Source organism: Ciona intestinalis, unplaced genomic scaffold, assembly GCF_000224145.3.
Source record: "Ciona intestinalis unplaced genomic scaffold, KH HT000077.2, whole genome shotgun sequence".
Lineage (NCBI taxonomy): Eukaryota > Metazoa > Chordata > Ascidiacea > Phlebobranchia > Cionidae > Ciona > Ciona intestinalis.
Window position 1 is genome coordinate 34,369 of NW_004190399.2, and position 20,005 is coordinate 54,373.

General features: G+C 38.7%; 4 protein-coding genes across 4 annotated transcripts in view; 2 read left to right on the plus strand and 2 right to left on the minus strand.

Moving 5' to 3' along the window:
• Positions 1-3,683, plus strand: part of LOC100175062 (mitochondria-eating protein) — a 7,894-nt gene extending 4,211 nt beyond the window's left edge. Inside the window, exons 7-12 of the mRNA XM_002127733.5 lie at positions 1,122-1,257; positions 1,777-2,001; positions 2,278-2,453; positions 2,677-2,797; positions 3,019-3,090; positions 3,293-3,683. Coding sequence (XP_002127769.2) covers positions 1,122-1,257; positions 1,777-2,001; positions 2,278-2,453; positions 2,677-2,797; positions 3,019-3,090; positions 3,293-3,340 — 778 coding nt within the window. The 3' untranslated portion in view covers positions 3,341-3,683. The remainder of the gene's footprint in view (positions 1-1,121; positions 1,258-1,776; positions 2,002-2,277; positions 2,454-2,676; positions 2,798-3,018; positions 3,091-3,292) is intronic.
• On the minus strand, positions 3,667-10,736 carry LOC100185252 (H(+)/Cl(-) exchange transporter 4-like). Its single transcript, XM_002127801.4, has 13 exons — positions 10,588-10,736; positions 10,141-10,404; positions 9,638-9,822; positions 9,233-9,358; positions 8,537-8,824; positions 7,979-8,227; positions 7,533-7,697; positions 6,783-6,920; positions 6,259-6,445; positions 5,689-5,898; positions 5,086-5,274; positions 4,539-4,764; positions 3,667-4,236 (listed from the first exon to the last, which is right to left on the minus strand). The coding sequence occupies exons 1-13, from the start codon at positions 10,712-10,714 to the stop codon at positions 4,146-4,148; spliced, it is 2,445 nt and encodes an 814-aa protein (XP_002127837.1). The 5' UTR covers positions 10,715-10,736; the 3' UTR covers positions 3,667-4,145.
• A 151-nt stretch (positions 10,737-10,887) lies between these two features.
• Positions 10,888-14,556, minus strand: LOC108950258. Its single transcript, XM_026838411.1, has 2 exons — positions 13,927-14,556; positions 10,888-13,566 (listed from the first exon to the last, which is right to left on the minus strand). Exons 1-2 carry the CDS (start codon positions 14,219-14,221, stop codon positions 12,164-12,166), a joined length of 1,698 nt encoding a protein of 565 aa, XP_026694212.1. The 5' UTR covers positions 14,222-14,556; the 3' UTR covers positions 10,888-12,163.
• A 93-nt stretch (positions 14,557-14,649) lies between these two features.
• LOC100178883 (probable serine/threonine-protein kinase Sps1) lies at positions 14,650-19,997 on the plus strand. The gene is made up of 10 exons (XM_002121767.5): positions 14,650-14,968; positions 15,115-15,307; positions 15,535-16,496; positions 16,829-17,009; positions 17,161-17,198; positions 17,378-17,562; positions 17,790-17,885; positions 18,151-18,339; positions 18,617-18,724; positions 19,401-19,997. The coding sequence occupies exons 1-10, from the start codon at positions 14,944-14,946 to the stop codon at positions 19,641-19,643; spliced, it is 2,220 nt and encodes a 739-aa protein (XP_002121803.3). The 5' UTR covers positions 14,650-14,943; the 3' UTR covers positions 19,644-19,997.
• Positions 19,998-20,005: the final 8 nt, after the last annotated feature.

The window sequence follows — 20,005 nt, forward strand, 5'->3', positions numbered from 1 at the left end:
TAAAACCACCACCCAGCACTACTATATTGTAAGCCTTTTATTAAAGCTTTGAATTAAATAACGTTTCAAGGACACTTGGTATGCCGGCTTCTATAAGTTTTAAAACCCATTCATATCCTTTGTATGGGCCATTGTGGTCGTGAAACACTTCTATTATGAATCATAATAGAAACTATGTTTGGAGGATATTCAACACCTTACAACAGGACAATAAAATCTTTTGTGCTCAAGAAGAATAAAGAAACTGAAAATGAAATTTATTATTTCGCAACTTTGTTATTGTGGTGTTAGTTTAGTGCTGAGGCATAGTAGTTAGACCGGCTTGCCTCTAACCTTATGGGTTCAATGATTGTAGTTACTACCATTATGGATGTGTGTTCTTGGGCCCTTCATGGCAATTGCTCAAACCCAGTGGTCACCTATGTTAATTATCAGGAAACACAAAAAAAAAACGATTACTCGCAAAGTTACATACATGGTAACTTGTAAGGGAGCACGAGGTGTATGAAACAGAACACCTGTGTTATAAATTTTAAAGTCACCCTGCCCCACGACCACGAGTATAAATAAGTTACATATCTGACTTCAAACCGAGTAAAACACAATTTCAATCATTCATTCATCAATCCACTATGACATAACAAACAACATTTGTGCTGACTAAACAAACAAACCCCCGCGTCATCATGATGTCGTCACTTTTGACGAAACATGGATTATTAATTGGCGTTCCACAAACGGTAACTATGACAACACAATGGAAGTTGTTATAGCTTTGTTTGGTCATAAAGTGGACAAGCACACGCATGCCTGACCACAATTGAATATATGTGTTGTAACAATACGACATCATACTTGGCAACACCACAGGATGTTGTAATATTAATATTCCGTTACTTCTACCACCAGGAATAATCAACATAGTATTTCATATTTTTCAATTTTAATCTTATTTTTCAACAGTATACTAACCGGTAACACAGGATATAATCACATAACAATGTTAACATTACTTCCAGACAACCCCGAATTCAACTCCTCTATATACATATACGAATGTACCACAGAAAGCTAAAGTTTATTTCACCCCACATTAATCAATCCTATGACCCATTATGCAGGCGAATGAGCTACGAGCCCCCCCTGCCCCTCCCGTCCACCCCACCCACCCACGCTGAACTAACAAACTCCATCAGACACTCAAGGCTGGTCGCGAGGTTTAACGACCTGTATGCGGTCGATAGACTTGATATGCAGGTAATGATGTGTGTTTGATAATATGCAGGTTATGTTGGGTGTATTTGTGTTTTTGTCTATCATTACTTTAGTGCAATTTGTACTGTCTCATGCAATAAAACTAATATTTGCAAACAAACTATATAATGGTCCATGGAGATAACTTTATAAGAATAGAAAGAACGTTTGGTTGCTTTACTTGGGCCAGAGTTGCCCATTACCCCCCCAAAACAAAATATATAGTAGGGTAGAGGAAGATGGGACACCTTTTCATTCTATTTTCTCGCCCCGTTAGATAGTAAAGAACATTCAAAGAATTATAAAACCGCATCCTTACGACTTACATAGACGGTTGTTAATTGTTTAAAACACGATCGGGATATTTGGATAATATGTGCTACATATAATATGATAATGTAATAAAACAGTAGAGGTTTACAATATTATAGTTAGGGGAGAGGTCTCATTTCCCCCCACCCAAAATAAATAATAAACCTAAGCCTTGGAATAACAACAACACTCACCCTCCAACTTGTATAGGATCGTCTGCGCAGATTTGTTGACGACGATGAAATGGTGAAACGGATCATATTCATCGCCGTGTGTGAAGCTTTCCATGTGGCTAAGATGGCTTACAGATCGTTCAGACTTCGTGCTCGTAAACTGTTATCACCCATACATAGTGGACCAACCACACTGGAGGAGGCCGTCACTGATTATATCGTGAGGAACTTGGATTTGTACGATGTGGATCGCAGTGTTGAGGTTAGTTGTGTGTAACTGGTGCTGTGGGATAATGGTTGGGACCTAAGCCAAAGGTTATGGGTTCAATGCTCGGCGCTGCTACCATCGTGGGCATATGTGACCTTGGGCAAGATATATGAATTGTAGCTCCTTATTCATATATACAACCTACATTCTATTCTATATGGATGATGTTCTTCAGCATGGCACGCCATGGGGCTTAAGAATTAAGCCCTAAATTGGCCTGTTACCCCAATTTTACAGTAGATAGATATTAAACCCCCAACCCCCCCCCAGGATGTTATTCGAGCCATGAACGTGAATCCCAAGATATCGTTTCCCCCCGAATGCGAGTTCATATTACTCAGCCCATTCATAAGAGAGGTATGCTTGGTGGCGTATAGAATGCAAGCGCTTGATCCACCCCTGGATATCCCTCTTGCTACCGATGGTGAATTGATGAATGAATCCAAGTAAGTGGTGGTTTGCATACAAAGGGTGCTTGTCTGTGTTTGGATGAATTGAAAAGGTTTTCATCCAAATATTTTAAAACATATGCAGTGTTGTTGGCCGGATATGTGAATTGTGTGGCCTCATTCATATAGTATGGACATTCTAGTCTGCATAGATGAGGTTCTACAGAACAACTGTGTTATAACTTATACCAACCACCCAAAATCACCCCCATACACACAGATACCGAAGGAGTTACGACAGCGAGTTCACGGCACCACTAGTGGCGTACCATGTTTGGCCAGCATTGGTGGAAGATGGGACGGTCCTTATTAAAGGGGAATGTACAACAAGGAGGGGAGCTGTGAGTATCCGTGTATATATGGTGTGTGTGATTACTGGTTATGAATATAAGTATATCTAGTCTATATACATTATATATATATGGTGTGGTTGTGCATGTGTATAATATAGTATTGTTCATGTGTGTCCATGTAAGGGCATGCATTGCATTTAATCAACTTTGCATTTTCGCGCTAACTCACATTTTCAAATACAATGATATTAATATTGTTTCTATGTTAGCTATCGTCACCGCGTCGCAGTCGATCACCGAGCCCGCTAAGGTCATCATCACGACTCAGCAGAAGTAGCTTGGTGAGTCAGCATATTTAGAACAACGCTTCTCAACCTTAGGGTGTGGTTTTATGTTTTTTTCACCAACCTGTTTTACTTTAACATAACTACTGGGGTCCTGTTATTTATGCCATAACAATATAACTGCAACCTAATATTCCATAAGCATTAGGACTATTATTGATTTTGAATGAAACCCCCATTAACCCCCTATCACCCACAGAGCCCCCGTCGCAGTCGATCCCCGTCACCCAGGTCTCGTCGATATTGAACATAGACACAATATTAACTCCAACAAATCAATTATTGTAGGTGGTATGTTTAAGTAGTTGGTTTAAATACTTTTAAACAACCCATAGAGTAACGAATTAGAACTTTTTGTAGAGATTGTAGATTTCTTTAAAGTTTTGTAAAAAAAAGAATCTATTTTTGATACTTGGGTGACCGCCAAAACTACCACTGGATTAAAAATGTCCGTCCAAAATTTTAAGTTTGGAATTTTTAATTAATTTGTTGCGTTAATTTGCGCCAAAAGTTTCCAAATCGACCGAAATTATTCTGGATTTGTGTTGTTACTTTGTAGTGTTAAGAATAAACTTAATTTAGATGAGTGTTTATTGAGTTGTGCTACATATAATATGATAATGTAATAAAACAGTAAAGGTTTACAATATTATAGTTAGGTTTACAACAATATAGTTACAGTCAGTGTGTAAGGTCTATCTACAAAACAATATCTACGCTGACCTGCGCTGAACAATGCCGTGTGTAGATTTTTTTCAACCAAACACACACACATGAAGCATACAAACACAAAACATATTGCACGCCTAATTTCTATGGCAACCTTATACAGTTAACACTCAATATGAGGCATTAATGTGGTATAGGGTGGGGTAAGATGGTCCATGTTTCCATTTTATCATCATATTTGATAAACAAAGAATATTTGCATATGTATAATACCGTAGTCCGCGAAAAAACATTGTTGATTTGTAAAACATGATTATAAAAGATATTATGTGGCAACAGAATCCATCTTACCCCACAGTATTATACATTGTGATGTGCGAGTCTTAGTTGAACAATATGGAGTCTGGGTCCTGCTTGTTCAGTTGTGCAATATGACGTAGAACATCTTTCTTAGTGATGATGCCTAGCAGCTTCCTGTGAAGTAGAATTGTGTTTGATGTTTATTTGTGGATATTGGTGGGGCAGGGGTAACGCGGGTGTGTTAGTTTAAGCCCTGGGGGGATTTACTTAACACGGCTACCATTGTGGCTGTGGGCGTATGTGTCCTTGTGCCCCACAACAACAATTTCTCCAACCCAGTGGTCACTTATAGGTTCCCCCACAATAAAATCTGTAAACCCTTAGCTAGGAGGGCAGGGTAGAGAGGGCACCAGGCATAGCTTACGACTGACCAGCGTGAGTAAAATAACAAGTAGATAATTTAAGACACAACTTACCCGTTATGTGTGACCAGAGCTTGCCGGATACCTAGCTTTGAGAATATTTCGACCACAATCTCCATTGGTGTGTGGTCGGTCACTGTGATCGGGCTTAGATCCACAATATTGAACAACCTTACAGGGGATGGGTCGTTTGTATTGGATAGAGAGGGGGTTGGGGCATGCAGGGTGAAATATACAGGGGAGTTGCTGAGGACGTTGTCATTATGTTGGTGGGCGTTCTCTGTGGGTAAACAGAAGATACAACATGTTTAACGGCACAACTAGAAGTAATCGCTGCCTCCCTGTAGAACCTCACCCATGTCTAGCAACCGTTTACAAATGGCTACAGTTTATATATAATGTTAACAAGTCAGCAGAACTTGTCCTATTTTAATGTTTATAAATTGTCTTGCCCAGGGCACATGCGTCTATTAACGAACACGTTCGCCTTTGGTTCAATGCAAGAACCCAACCACTGAGCTACGGCACACAACAAAATTGGCCCACATTCCTAATAAATTAATAATAATTACTTAACCACAAACCCCTCACAATAGCTTACCCAGAGCAAGAATGAGATCCCTCCTATATAGATATCCCACCAACTGTTGTGTATCATGTGATGTTATGACGGGGAAACCATTAAAGTTGGTCGTTCGAACCAGTGTTTCAAGATCTTCCACTGACATGCCTTCCTGTACAACTACAGTGAGTGGATTGTCGCCTCTGCGGGGTCGCATCACGTCAGTGGCTGTAAAAATATGGGGGGTTGTTATTCAAGGTCTTATTACTTTTGCGCATCATTGGAACAATGGTACCATCAATTGCCAGAGGGTTGAATAAGAACATGGCTCACTATAACATAGATCCAATTCTACTTAATATAGATCACTAGGATTGGCTTAATAATATGTTTCCATCACCCCAACGCCAAGGGCGCTACAACCTAATAGTGACCACTGGGTTGGACTAATTGCTAATAAGTGTCTTGCTCAAGGATACATATGACCACAATGGTAGCAGCATTGAGTTTTAAACCTGGTATCCTACGGTTACGATGCAATAACCTAACCAATAAGCCATGGTGGTGGATTTGTAGAATGGATAAGAATACATTAGCTTTGTTTGGTCATTTGTATCACAGCATGTATAACCCCCTACTCACCAAGTGTAGTGTGCGTGAATTCCTCCTTATTATCCAGGAAAGGATATCCATTCAACCTTATATGTCCATCATATATACCTTCGTTACCAAACGCATCGCCCACCCATTTACTAAACATAGCTGCTGCCATAAGTGGGACGATATATTGCAATCCACCAGTTAGTTCAAACATTATAACAACGAGAGACACCGTCATACGAGTTACACCACCTGTCAATCAAAATACTAAGCTTAAAGCGGCATCTTAATGAATAATACAAACTTATGTATTGATAGAAATGCCTAAATGGGATCATAAGGTTTCACCAAGCATCTGGAAAAAAGTAAAAGCTTTTGAAAAAAATGCGTTTCGAAACTGCAAATGCAACCGTCAGAGTAAAAAATAGTTGGCCTTGCGAAAATGCATAGGATTTCCCATAAGAAAAATTGTCACTCAGATGTCCCAGTGGTCCCTGGTGTATTATTTTCTTTAGAAAAAGGTTATTTGTTTGTGTTGGAAATTATTTAAAACAGTGTTAAGTCGTAATCTGGTATGTAGCAAGGTTCGAATAAAATATACATTAAACTTACCTAATGTAGCAGCAGCACCCACCATGGCGTACAACCCTGGTGTAACGCAACTATGCCCTGCATGGCAGCTTGTATTCCATAACACACAGTCAGGATACATATATACCAATTGTTCAACCCCAACCCCTATAAGCCTTCCCATGATTGCTCCAACTCCCATACTGGGTATAAACAAACCAGTTGGTACCTTGGGTGTAAGGTTATTGTAAGGTGTGGCATTGAATGTAACAATGGTATCTGTGATATAATAGTGACGACTGTGGCGTTGGATGGAAAAACAAAAACATGAACATTTCTATTATTCTCCACGGAAGCATGCCATGGGATATGGGATTCTATAAGGGTGAGGTTCTACAGTGGACATGTCATGGGACCTGGGGTTTACACCAGAGTTGACCATTACCCCAACATTGTATATGCACATTCTATTCTATATGGGTGAGGTTCTACAGTAAGGCACGTTATGGGACCTAGAGCTCATTACCCCAACATTAAATAAGTACCCCAATGCCCCCACAACAAACCTTAAGTCCGAACGTGAACACAGTGATCACCCCTTTGAACAACAAAGCTAACGCAAGTTGCCACAATGCTGTTCGTAAACCTGATCCTATTGGGGCAACGGGGAAGTCCTGGACCACTGAGAATGTTGTATTGGTGGGCTGTTTATGAAAGGTGGGTTATGTGTATAGATGCGTGTATGAAGTCGGTTATATAACTTATATATAGATGTGTTTGTTGTAGTTCTATGGTACAGTGGGATAAGATGGTGGAAAAGTTGTGGAAGGTAGGTTATGTATATATAGATGTGTTTGTTGTATACAGGTGTACGAAGTGGTTTATATAGGTGTATAGTAGAATTGGTAGAATGATGGTAAACTTGTTGAAACATTTGCAAAATATACCACAGTTTAACAATATATGTGGAACCTTCACCCTGGTTCAAAGGTCCACACAGTTAAACTGCTCATACAATAAATAATAAACATATCACAGTTTTTGAACATTATATGATTTTACTATTTCATATGTCTTAGGGTGTCCAAAGACGGTTGAAGGCAAGAATTGGCCAATTACACCAACATTGTATTTAAGTGTAATAGAGGTTGAAGGCAAGAATTGGCCAATTACACCAGTCACCAACATTGTATTTAAGTGTAATATTTTCTACACAGTTAAACAAGCATATTATGTTTCAAGCCCCACACAGTTAAATGCTTATACCAGCCCAGATCCAGATAACATATCATACACAGTTAAACAAACATACTTACAGAGAATGAATAATCGCACAGGTTATTCTGCACCACGGGTCCGCACTCCTTAACCAACTCAGCAATCATCATGGAAGCATCTATCCTTGTGTATGGGTTGGGGTAAGATGCCGCTGCTGTTACTAATGTTACCACCATTACTTCAATGATGGGGTAGTTACCCAGCTATAAAAAAAAGGGGGGGATAAATAAAGAATATCCATATACACTTAGTGTTCTGTTTAGCAAAGATATTTCTTTTCTTGTTTTATTTTTATGACTGATAAAGTTCCATCATTGTGAAAAAACAAACAAATATCTCGCTGAAAAATGTTAATTTAAAATGCTGATACTGTATTTTCAACACGTTTAAAAATTGAGAGACAGTTTAGAAAGAAACATCTGCATCTAGCATACTTATAACAAGGCAAAGTTATGCCTTATACAACATGCATGTCTATGCTCACCTTGGATGTTTTTCTAAACTTACACCATGCAAGGTTAGCATGGATGAACGCGGCCCCATACAACCCCCCTAATGCCCCGATCAGTGCGAATGGGACAAGTTCGAAAAGGAACCATGGTTTGTTGTATGTCACATAGAACATAACCAGATGTGAGTTACCAAATGGGTTGATGGAACGTAGAATAAAAGCAGCCGTCAACGCACAGAAGAACGACCTCCATAACGTTTTCATTGGAAAGTAATAACTAACCTGGCAATGAACATGGAAACTTTGGTAATCTAATTTTTTGTTGTTTTTTTTATACAAAAATATGGACACACATAAGTGACCACTGAGTATACTATTGCTGGCAGTCATTTATTGGTCTAAAAAAAATCTTGTAACAATTTCTTTGTAATGAGTTCGGCAAACCCTGATAAATAATGGCATATAAAACAACAGTCCTTTAATATCACAAACAAACAATTGCCAGAAGATCCTTTCAGACTAAAAACTTAACTAATTATCAGCTAATATAAAATATAATTCACATAATAATTATTCCCTATAACTGATCACCTCTTCCAAGCTGAACAAAACACCACCCACTGGAGCTCCAAAAGCAACTGAAACACCCGCCGCTGCAGCAGCAGACAAAACTTCTCTCTTTTTCGCCTCATTTTTCCCATATTTCGGAAACAGATGCGCGAATATATTCCCGCAACAACCAGCTATATGAACCAGTGGTCCCTCCTTCCCTAAGCTGAGGTTGGAAGCCACAGCCAGGGGGGCAGTGATGGATTTAATGAGCAAAGTCCACTTGCCTAGGTAACCTCTTATAATGAAACCACTGAGGATGGTTTTCACCTGGGTGGGGAAATAATGTTTTCGGAAATTAATAAAAGTTGTTTAAAAAGGGTCTTAATATTTAGGGAAGCTTGAAGCATTACTTTCCTAAAGTAAATAAAAGTCTTCCATAATCTATTTTATATGGGTGAGGTTCTACAGTGAGGCACGTCATGGGACCTGGGATTTAGACCAAAGTTGGCTCATTACCCCAACATTGTATATGCACGTTCTATTCTATATGGGTGAGGTTCTACAGTGAGGCATGTCATGGGACCTGGGATTTAGACCAAAGTTGGCCCATTACCCCAACATTGTATATGCACGTTCTATTCTATATGGGTGAGGTTCTACAGTGAGGCATGCCATGGGACCTGGGGTTTAGGCAGAAGTTGGTCTATCACGCATCACATAATGAACACAACCCACCTCAGGGATACCCGACCCACAAGCATACGGTGCAAACATCTTCACAAGAATGGCAGCAAGTGATGCAAATGATAAAGCGAGTACGATGTATAACATGTAGTTTACTGCGTATATTGTCGTGGAACTCTGTAATCAAAATATCATATTTAGAAATATGAAAGTAATTACGTGAATTGGTATATAGGCTATTAATATACATGAACATCCATAATGGTTTTTGCAAAGAATATTGCACAGATAATTTAAAAAATTAAAATAAAAAACAAAAGAGGATTCAAAGCATAACTTGATGCAGTTATTGCAGTTTTGTTATTTTTTAATTTTACTGCTAATAACTTTCTCTTCGTTGTTTTAATTAACTTGATCTTCGCATTCAAATTCAAAACTAACCCCCCCCCAACTTACCCCATGGTCCACCCCAAATATGGCCGCCCACGTTTTCCACTCCGTACAATTCTCTCCACTCGCGCTTATGGTTTCCGAGTTCCAACAACACGACTCCTTGTTCAACCAAAACTTTCCCGTACAAGTACCAAGTTTGATGTCCGTCAACCATTTAGTTACAATGTCAATAATACCAGCGCATGTGCCTGCGTGGGGTAAGGTATATTGTTTGTATGTAATGTGTTGAATAAATGCCAAACCTGGGGTGGCAGACATATTAACTTTATATTGTATGTTGTATCTACCAAGTCAGAACTTTCAAAACCGGGGTAACATCATTCATATGTTTTGGCAACGTAGGCACAGTATGTTGTGTTCAGCACATTATTCAACGAGTTTTTGTTTAAAAATTTAAAACATAACTCATATGAACATGAAACAACGGTATTGGTACGGGCAACAACATCGAATTCGAAAAGGACCTAGATACCACAGGTTTGGTGCCTAAGGTGAACACCCCTCACCTGCAGCAAGTCCCACCAGCAACACCACCAACCACCCTGACCAAGCATCATGCAACCCCTTCAATGTTCGGAAGAAAGATTCCTTCTTGCGATAAATAATCTGCCGATGTCGTAACCTGTTCCTGGACATCTCACGCAACCAATCAATGGTATGAAAGTCGTCATAAGTCCCAATATCATCTATATTTGCATCGGAGCTATTCAATGTTTCAAGTAGATGTGTGGCTGATTGGTTCTTGAACGATGCATGGTTGTTGCCAACAGCTTTTATGGCCATGTGGAATAAATGAATAATGTTAACGCCAAGCTAGGGACTTTCATTCTCTTTTATTCCTCCATTAGAAGTAAACAAGAATTAAATAAACAAAAAATTGGCCAAAGTTAGGGCAGTTGGCGTTACCACAAAATTCATCAATGGTAACTCCCCCCAACCAGCCAAACCCCCACCTTGAAACGAGGCGGTCCCTTCCCCCAACAACGGGTCATCTTCCGAATCATCTTGAAAATAATTCTCATTTTTGGGAAAAACTGGTTTTGTTGTCATGTCTAATAGATCGTCATCAGTGTCATTCATTATCAACTATATATCTACAATATATAAAATAATCAGCAATATATGAAATAATTAGCATATTTACACAAATAACATCTACTTCTATTTTATATAACTAAACATATTGTTCTATTACTACAATCAAAAATATAAAACTATAGTACAATGTTTTTTTGCATAAAAACCCACACTTATTTTTCCATAACGTTTAACATAGTTCTATTTAGATAACCATACATTTGTATGAATAGTTGTGTTCAATCAGTAACAGGCCAGTATTGCAATCAAACACAGGTAACCCCATGGCAATATAAATGTTTAGGTAAATTTTATAAAAAAGAAAACGTTTTTTTAAAAACATGAAGAATTAAAAGGGAAATGCATAATGGTAAAAACATTGAATAACTTTGGACAGCATAAAATCCCTTGTAAGTTACAGTAAAACAAAATTTTGTGTGAATACATAGGCATAGCACATAAAGTATAAAATATTGGACCTGCTTACAAAGTAATTGTCCATATGCATGGTAACTTTTAAAAATAATAAAGCAAAAATTACACTTTTGTAAATACATTCACTATGCTCTACACCAGTGGTTCCCAACTCATTTTTTAAGGGGCATAACAACGAAAAATCAAAATTTGTTTAATGTTTATTGATAGATATGCTCAAATGTGTTCTAAAGCTACCAATATAGTTTCAAAATGCGAAACATCTTTTGAAAAAAATGAGTTTAAAAACTGCAAATTCAACCGCTGTAGTAAAAAAAATTGACCGTCGCGCAATGCATGGAATTTCCCATAAAAATATTTTCACTCGTTTCTAAAATGCTGAAGAAAACAACTCATCCGGCAACCCCACTTTGGGTCACGCCCCACGAGTCGGAAACACTTTTTGTTTTATAACATTTAAGTTTGTTTTACTTAGATAACTATATATTTGTGTAATGTTCTATGAGTAATAGGCTATTAACCACACGACACTGAGAATGTTTTGTAAAAAATGTTTAGGTCAATTTTATGAAAGAACAAGTTTTTTAAAAACATGAAAAATAAAAAGGTAAAAACATTTGATAAAAAAAGCTTTGAATCACTTGTAAGTTAAAGTAAAAAAGAATTTTGTTTGAATACATAGGACCAAAGCACATAAAGTATAAAATATTGGAACTACTTATGAAGTAATTTTCAAAATGCATGAAACTTTTTAAAATATTGAGGCAAAAATTACACTTTTGTAAATACATTCACTATGCTCTACAGAGTCTACACTGTGCTGTGAACATTTGCATATTACTTGTAGTAAAAGTATGTGACTTGATATAAAAGTGCACAGCTATAATTCATTAAAAGATATAAATATGTCAAAGCAGAGGCACAGCATGATTTTAAAACACAGCATGACACAAATCAAGTGCATAAATTCAAGCTAAGATATATAATACACAGAAAGAGTAACTACATTTTGCATTTCTACTTGTCCTCATGTACCATTCCTCTCCCATGCATTGTCAATGGAATGTGAGTGTCATTATGTGTATAAAAGAGACCTTCGTAATCCAATGTTCCACTCCAGCAGTAGTAACGTACCGAAGCAGTTGTAGTCAACCTTTCAACTTTCATAATAGATAATGGTCCTTCTCCTTCTTTAAACCACCTTTTTACGAGTTTTTTAGCAGTTTCATCATCTTTTAGATTCATTTTTTTCTTCAATTTTTCGCAATCTACATTTAAAGGGTCACGTTCTTTTTTTTCAACAAATTGTTTCCATTGATCCAGTAATTGTTTCGCCAAGCTGATGAGGTTTCCAAACCAATCACCTCCCATATTTTCCTCCTTGTATTGTTGAAACAACTTATCAAGTTTTGTTTCACTTTCTGTTGTTGTTGTTTCCTGTGTGTCGACTAGTTCACCCATTACCCAACATAGTTTTTGCAGTTCTTTATATAAAGGATAAAAATGCCTTCCTTCAGGAGGAATACCAGCATATCGTTTATCACGAAATATATCTTCGATAAACTTGGAAATTATATCGCCACTCCTATCAGATTTTATCCTAACTTCCAGAAGAATCTGCACAAGTTGGATAATCAGATCTCTAAGTTTCTTCTCATAAGAATCTTTGTAGTTTTCGCCGTCAGATTTATTGAATATTGGACCGGACCACACTTTATCTGCAGCATCTCTGACTAGTTCCAGCAATTTCCCAACATGGCATTCAAGACCATTTTGCAGTTTTCTAATTCCTTTTAAACCTTCTGACTCTTTTTCGTCTGATTCAGGATTCTTTGATATGGATCGAATTGATTCCAAATACTTTATCTTTTCATCATAATATTGGTGAAGTTCTGTGAGGTTTGGCATGAACTTCTGTAAGAGTTTTATAATATTTTCAATCACTTCAAAGGCAGCACCCAATAATTGAGACAATTCTTGTAAAGAATGCATATCGGTACATTTTACCCTTGCAGTGGGTACAATTGCACTGTTTGGGGGATTTAATTTTAAATCAATGAGAGTATTTAGGCACAGTTGAAGGTAACTATATATTTGTGTAGAGTATTCATTAGACTTAGAATCATCAAAATTTTCAAGATTAATTTTATTTATGTTTGATGTCCCTTTCTTATAAATATGCTTAAATGAATAATTCATCTTGTTCATTTCATCTTTTTGGGCATTTATTTTTGCAGTGCTATCTTTCTCATGGCCATATACTATTAATTCATAGCTGATTGTTTCTAAGGTGTAACAGAATCCAGATTTTAATTTTGTAGAAGGAGAAAAAGTGTTTTTCAAAATCCTAAGTTCCCAGCCTTCTTGGACTTGTAGATATTCTAGTTCTTTGCCTCTCCATATGTCTGTAGATCCAGATTCTGCTGGTCCAGATCTAGCTGGTCCAGGTTCTGTTGGTCCAGATTTAGCTGGTCCAGGTTCTGTTGGTCCAGATTTAGCTGGTCCAGGTTCTGTTGGTCCAGATTCTGTTGGTCCAGGTTCTGTTGGTCCAGATTTAGCTGGTCCAGATTCTGTTGGTCCAGGTTCTGTTGGTCCAGGTTCTGTTGGTCCAGGTTCTGTTGGTCCAGGTTCTGTTGGTCCAGATTCTGCTGGTCCAGGTTCTGTTGGTCCAGATTCCGCTGGTCCAGATTCCGCTGGTCCAGATTCCGCTGGTCCAGATTCCGCTGGTCCAGATTCCGCTGGTCCAGATTCTGCTGGTCCAGATTCCGCTGGTCCAGAATTTGTAGGTGAACATTTGCGAATTGATATACCAATAATTTCCTTCGTAATTTCACAATCACCATCAGGTTTGTACTGTTTGGGCAAACAAATAATCTTCAAACCATTAGTACCAGTTTGGGGAAAATCTGTATGATTTCCAAACTTGTTCAGTCCTTTGTATAGAAGTAATACACCTGATTCCTCTGTTGGTGAAATGAATACAACACCTGTGAAAGCAGATGCCAATGAAGTCTCATCTTCTGTCCTGCATGGATAGTTATCAAGAATACTTTCTGCAATCTGAACAGGATTCATTCCTGCAACATTTAACAAATAGCAGAAATATTTTTAAAGAAACCTATTCAGGCTCTTGTGTCCTTGAATCTTATATTTCTGGTTCGTTGTTGTTTGCTTTTTGTCGACACCGATTGCAACGGCTTCTCTGCTAAGTGCTAATAGTTCCGAACTATACACTAGGTCCACCTTGGTTATGCAAATAATACTGTTCAGATATATTTTCAATGTTGCAGTTCGTTTTTATGCAAATTAAAAAAAAAACATTTAAACAAACTCTTTATTCCAATAGAACGATTTCGCCCCCTTATATATATGATATCTATGATTGCAACCAACTTTTAAGAAAAGATGATTTCTATGTAATCATCTGCTCTCGAAATAAACATCTTATAAAAGCTGACACAGAATCGGGGAGCTGCCTATAAAAAACAAACTAGTTACTTTGCAAATCTATCTAAATTACACACCTTCTATTCTTTACATTAGAAACATAAACATACATACAATTATTACGTCATTAATTTACTCTATGACGTACAATTGCTTTGCGCGAAGTCTCTCTTAATACCCGGGAAAGTCCCACGTAAAAACTCCCTACAAACTCTATCTATGCTAAGCTTAAATATCTTATAGTTCCGCTATGTAAGGCTCGCCCAGAAGATATATAGATTATTATTATTATTGTGCAAGGATACAACACTAAGCTTTATTTGTTTAGAACTGACGTTTGTGGTGCCTTCATGGGTTCCCAGGCTCCAGATTTGGGTGGGTACAATAAATGGCTGGACAGTGAGGATGATGGGGTGTATTTTTAGACTATTCACTGTCACCCTAGTGCTAATTTAATAATGAAGATTTATTTCTATGTGGTAACTCGTCTTTTTATTTAAACAATACTATTTGTCACTTAGACTCCCTCCTACCACCTCAATGTAAGTTTGTTGGCGATGACTTTCTTACCTTCGATTCCAAGAAGGACAAGCTTGGTTATGGAGGAAGTGCTGTTGTAAGGAGATGCTACAATACTAAGTTGGGGTTGGTGGCTGTTAAGTGCATGGAATGGTACTCGGGGAAGAATGAATGGAGCAAAGATATTGAGAAACAGTGGGTTGTGTATCAGTTATTAAAGTAGGCAGTATATTGCTGTGCGTATGTCGTATACAGGTCATCTCCAAGAGTCAAAATAGTAAAAAAAAACACAAATTCAATATGTGGTAACTTGTAAGCAGGCATGAAGTGTATGAAACAGAACACCCGTGTTATAACGACTGTTGTTATATAAAATTTATCTCCTAAACAAATAAACATCTTCAACATTTTAATTGTTTCAGTTTACCCAAAGAAATTGGAGTAAGTTTGTCTCTGAACCATGAAAACATTGTGAGAGTCCATGGTGTGGTTATATGGCCACGATCATTGGGTTTGGTGTTGGATTATATACCAGGGGGGCAATTAGAGGAACTTGTTACAAACTGGAACATCGACCCATTACCATGGAGTGTGAGGCTGAGAATAACATACGAGATATCGATGGGACTTTGTTACCTGCATAACTTCACCAAGAAAGATAGAATCGTACACGGTGACATGAAACCTGAGAATGTGTTACTAACCTCAGACCTTCATGTTAAAATTGCGGACTTTGGTGGAGCTCGGGTCGGCACAAGGACAACGGTAGCAGGGGACCAAGCCTCAGTGGAAGGAGGGGCCACTTATTCTACGTTGTACGCTGCGCCCGAGTTCTTTAGGAATGTGTTTGGGAGGCGTACAACCGCGCACGATGTTTACAGCTTCGGTATGATCTTATACGACATATGCGCGAGGCTAAGACCTTATTCTCATATGGGGTTGGACCACTCACGAATCAAAAACAGCGTGACGACCGGAATAAGGCCAGACATGCAACCAATAGAAGAGGAGTATCGGAAAATCAAACACAATCCATCAGATGTTAATTGCTTCAACCTCCTCAAAGTCCTCATGGTGGAGTGTTGGGACGATTCTCCTAAAAAAAGGCCAACCATAGATAAAGTTAGAGACCGAACAAGGGAAGTTCTCTCTAAAGTTGTGATGTCCGACTTATGGAGGGACCTTTACAAGATTCGATTCCAAATGCGAATGAAGTCCGATGTTGTCCACGATGCAGGTGGAGCTGCATTGATCCCATTAAAGTTCTTCCCGCCACCAAAGTTTGCCCACCCCACACAAGATTATAAGGATTACACACAACCACAACCAACCACTGCAACTCATAAACCTGAGATGGACAAAGGAGAAAACAAGCCAACAAAAGGTGAGTCTGGCAAAGTAGTTAGTGCACCTGCCCCTAAACCAGAGGTTACGGGTTTGAGACTTGTCGCTGCTACCATTGTGGGCGGGTCATTGGGCAGGACACGTAACAGCAATTACCTCAACCCAGTGGTCACTAATAGGCTGTTAAAATTGTCAGCCATACAAAAAAAAACAGTCACTGACAAAGCTACAGACGTGGTAACCTGTAAGCGGGCACGATGTGTATGAAACAGAACACCCTTGTTATAACGACTGCCATTGCCCCACCATGCGAGCGTAAATAAGTTACATTTGTGGTAACACACAAGGATAAATAAGTTACATTCATTGTAGGTGATGCACCAAAAGAGCAAGCCCCACAAAGAAGGGAAACTCCCAAACCAGAGACATACGAAGAGCGAAGACGGAAAATGAAATCGAATAAAAATCTTGTCGGGGATTTCAGGACGTGTGGCTCAAAGTCCAAGAACCTTGGGGAGGACGGGGGGGTGGGGGTTAATGGGGTGGGTGAGAGGTAAGGGGGGGGGGTAGATGGGACGGTTTAGTAATATATGTGTCATGTATGTTATATGGGGGTGTATGTATGAGTTCGATGAGTAATGTATACTGGGGGAACGTGTAAAGGCCGAAGAAAATGTTTCAACTTTAATGTTATTTTCTTGTAGGAAGAAATCAACACAAAGTAATGGAAGTGGGAACGCAGGTTGGTGGGGGTGGAGGGTTGTTTAATGTGGGCGTTGTGTAAATGGTTAGTCACATAGACATCTTTGCATGCACACACTACAATAGCTTGGTGGGCATAGCAGCCACTTGGTTCAATGAATAAACATGAATGAATACACCACACTTACGCACAATATATATATCATGAATATAATACAGATGACATGGCTGACCAACACTGGCGATCGAAGAGATTCAAGGAAGCGATCCCTTTGTTTGAGCGAGCTATAATAGAGGGTGGGGTGGTGGTTGGGAGGTGTTTGTTGAAGTTAAAGCTGGGGGGTTGTCTGTGTGCGGTTGGTGACCGAGCACGAGGGGATAAGATGATACTGGAGGGGTTACAGGTTTGTATGGTGTGGGTGATGGGTTCAAGGCCCAGGGTAGTGGCTCAGTGGTTAAGTGTCTGCATTGTAACTATATGAAACACACCCGTGTTATAACAAATGTTGTTTTGAAGAATAAACAAGTGATATTTTAATCATGTTATGGGCAATAAGTACAATTGTCAAATTCCACTGTTTTGATGATATTTATAATTGTACCACCTCATAATACCCATTGTTACACACAGGACTTAAAGAGTTCGTCACCAACAGTAGATAGTTTGGAAACAATCGCAAACCAATTGAAGGAAATTGCTGACGATTTCCAGAATTTGAATTTTCAGGTAAATATTACTCAACATGAATATTAAACACGTTTCTAGACCAGAGGGTACCAGGTTCGAGGCTTGTCGCTGCTATCATTGTAGGCATATGTGTATTTAAAGTGATAGAAAAAATTAAAATAATGTGGACAAAGCTTTCCCAAGGACACATACGCCCAACATGGTAGCAGCATCGAGACTTGAACCAAGCATCCTCTGGTCTTAGAGGCGAGCAGTGTAACAACATACATAAACGACACCCTTATAATCCCCCCACATATAACAGGGCAGAGCATCTTTAATCTACCGAACAGCAGCCTCTGTATACAAAGTAATGCCCGATGCGAATAGTGGTGTGGCGGGCATACTACGTTGTGTAACACAGATGAATAAAACCAGCAACAGGGGGATCAACGCTTCAGAACAAGGAATTAAATTCCTTAACGAGATTTTGGCCTCTGTGAAAACCAAACAAGTAAGAATGCGATGATACTTGTTGTTTACTGTACTCTCCATTATTTATAATTACTCTAAAAGTCCTACGCCATGGCTCAGGTTATGCTGCGTTTGCATTATAATCAAAGGATACCAAGCTCCATGCTTAACACTGATAACATTGAGCATATATCGCCATGGGTGTTGAGATAATGGGCAAACACTGGTCTTTATCTCAAGATGGCGGTAGGACCTCACCCATATAAAAATAAAAGTTGTTTGGATATATTTATAAAATACGAACCCCCACATTGCAGGGAGTTGACCCTGCAGTTAAAATAGAGGTTGAAGCCACTTGTAGTTATGCCCTTGGTTGTTGTTATGCTGAGAAAATGGAGTGGAGCAAGTCTAATCAATATTGTCAGGTGGGTTGGTATGGATTGGTAAAGGGTGTGTGTGCTTTACCCCCATGTTTTCTGTTTTATACACCTCGTGCTTGCTTATAAGTTACCACGTATGTATTTATCCTCGCATGGCGGGGCAACGACAGTCGTTATAACACGGGTGTTCTGTTTTATACACCTCGTGCTCGCTTTTGAGTTACCACGTATGTAACTCATTTATCCTCGCATGGCGGGGCAATGACAGTCGTTATAACACGGGTGTTCTGTTTCATACACCTCGTGCCAGCTTACAAGTTACCACGTATGTAACTTATTTATCCTCGCATGGCGGGGCAACGACAGTCGTTATAACACGGGTGTTCTGTTTCATTACACCTCGTGCCAAGCTTACAAGTTACCACGTATATCACTTTATTATCCTCGCATGGCGGGGCAACGACAGTCGTTATAACACGGGTGTTCTGTTTCATACACCTCGTGCCCGCTTACGAGTTATCACGTATGTAACTTATTTATCCTCGCATGACGGGGCAACAACAGTCGTTATAACACGGGTGTTCTGTTTCATACACCTCGTGCTCGCTTATGAGTTACCTTGTCTGTTTTTTGGGATTGCTTTTAAAAGTGACATAGCACAAATGTGCTTTAACATCATTCACCTTATATAACAACCACATAAACACCCACGTTCCCCCAGGTATCGATAGACAAGATGGAACAAGGGTTAAAAGAAAACGCAAAATCGAAACATATTTTCATGCTGGCTACTTTCCGTATGGCGCAAAACAAGTTTAAAATGGGAAAGTTTCAAGAAGTTAAAGATCTTCTGCTTAAATGTAAAACATTACGTGAGACAACAACAGACTGGGATGATGAACAAGACAAGGAATGTAAAGCAGCACTCGAGGATTTACAACGAGAAGTTATGAAGAAGTTATGAATAAATGATAAAACAAATTAATTGTTTGTATTGGCTAGTACAAGTATTTTAACAATGTTATCATGGGCACCCAAATATAAACACAGGGGAGGCAGGAATAGTTAATCCTGTGAAACAAATCTAACTTATTGGATGTAATGTTTACCGATTAATGCAGCCTGCCCACCTCCAGTGAAAGATAAAAAATAAATATTTAAGGAATCAACTATTTGTATAGACAAAAGTATTTTCCTGCAATGTATTTGATATAAGCGTCGTTACATCATGTTTGTTCTCTAAAACAACTGTTAATGATGAAATGTGTATCCTATATATGGGCATGTAATGTTTGTAATAAACTTTTTAAAAAATCTATGCTTTAT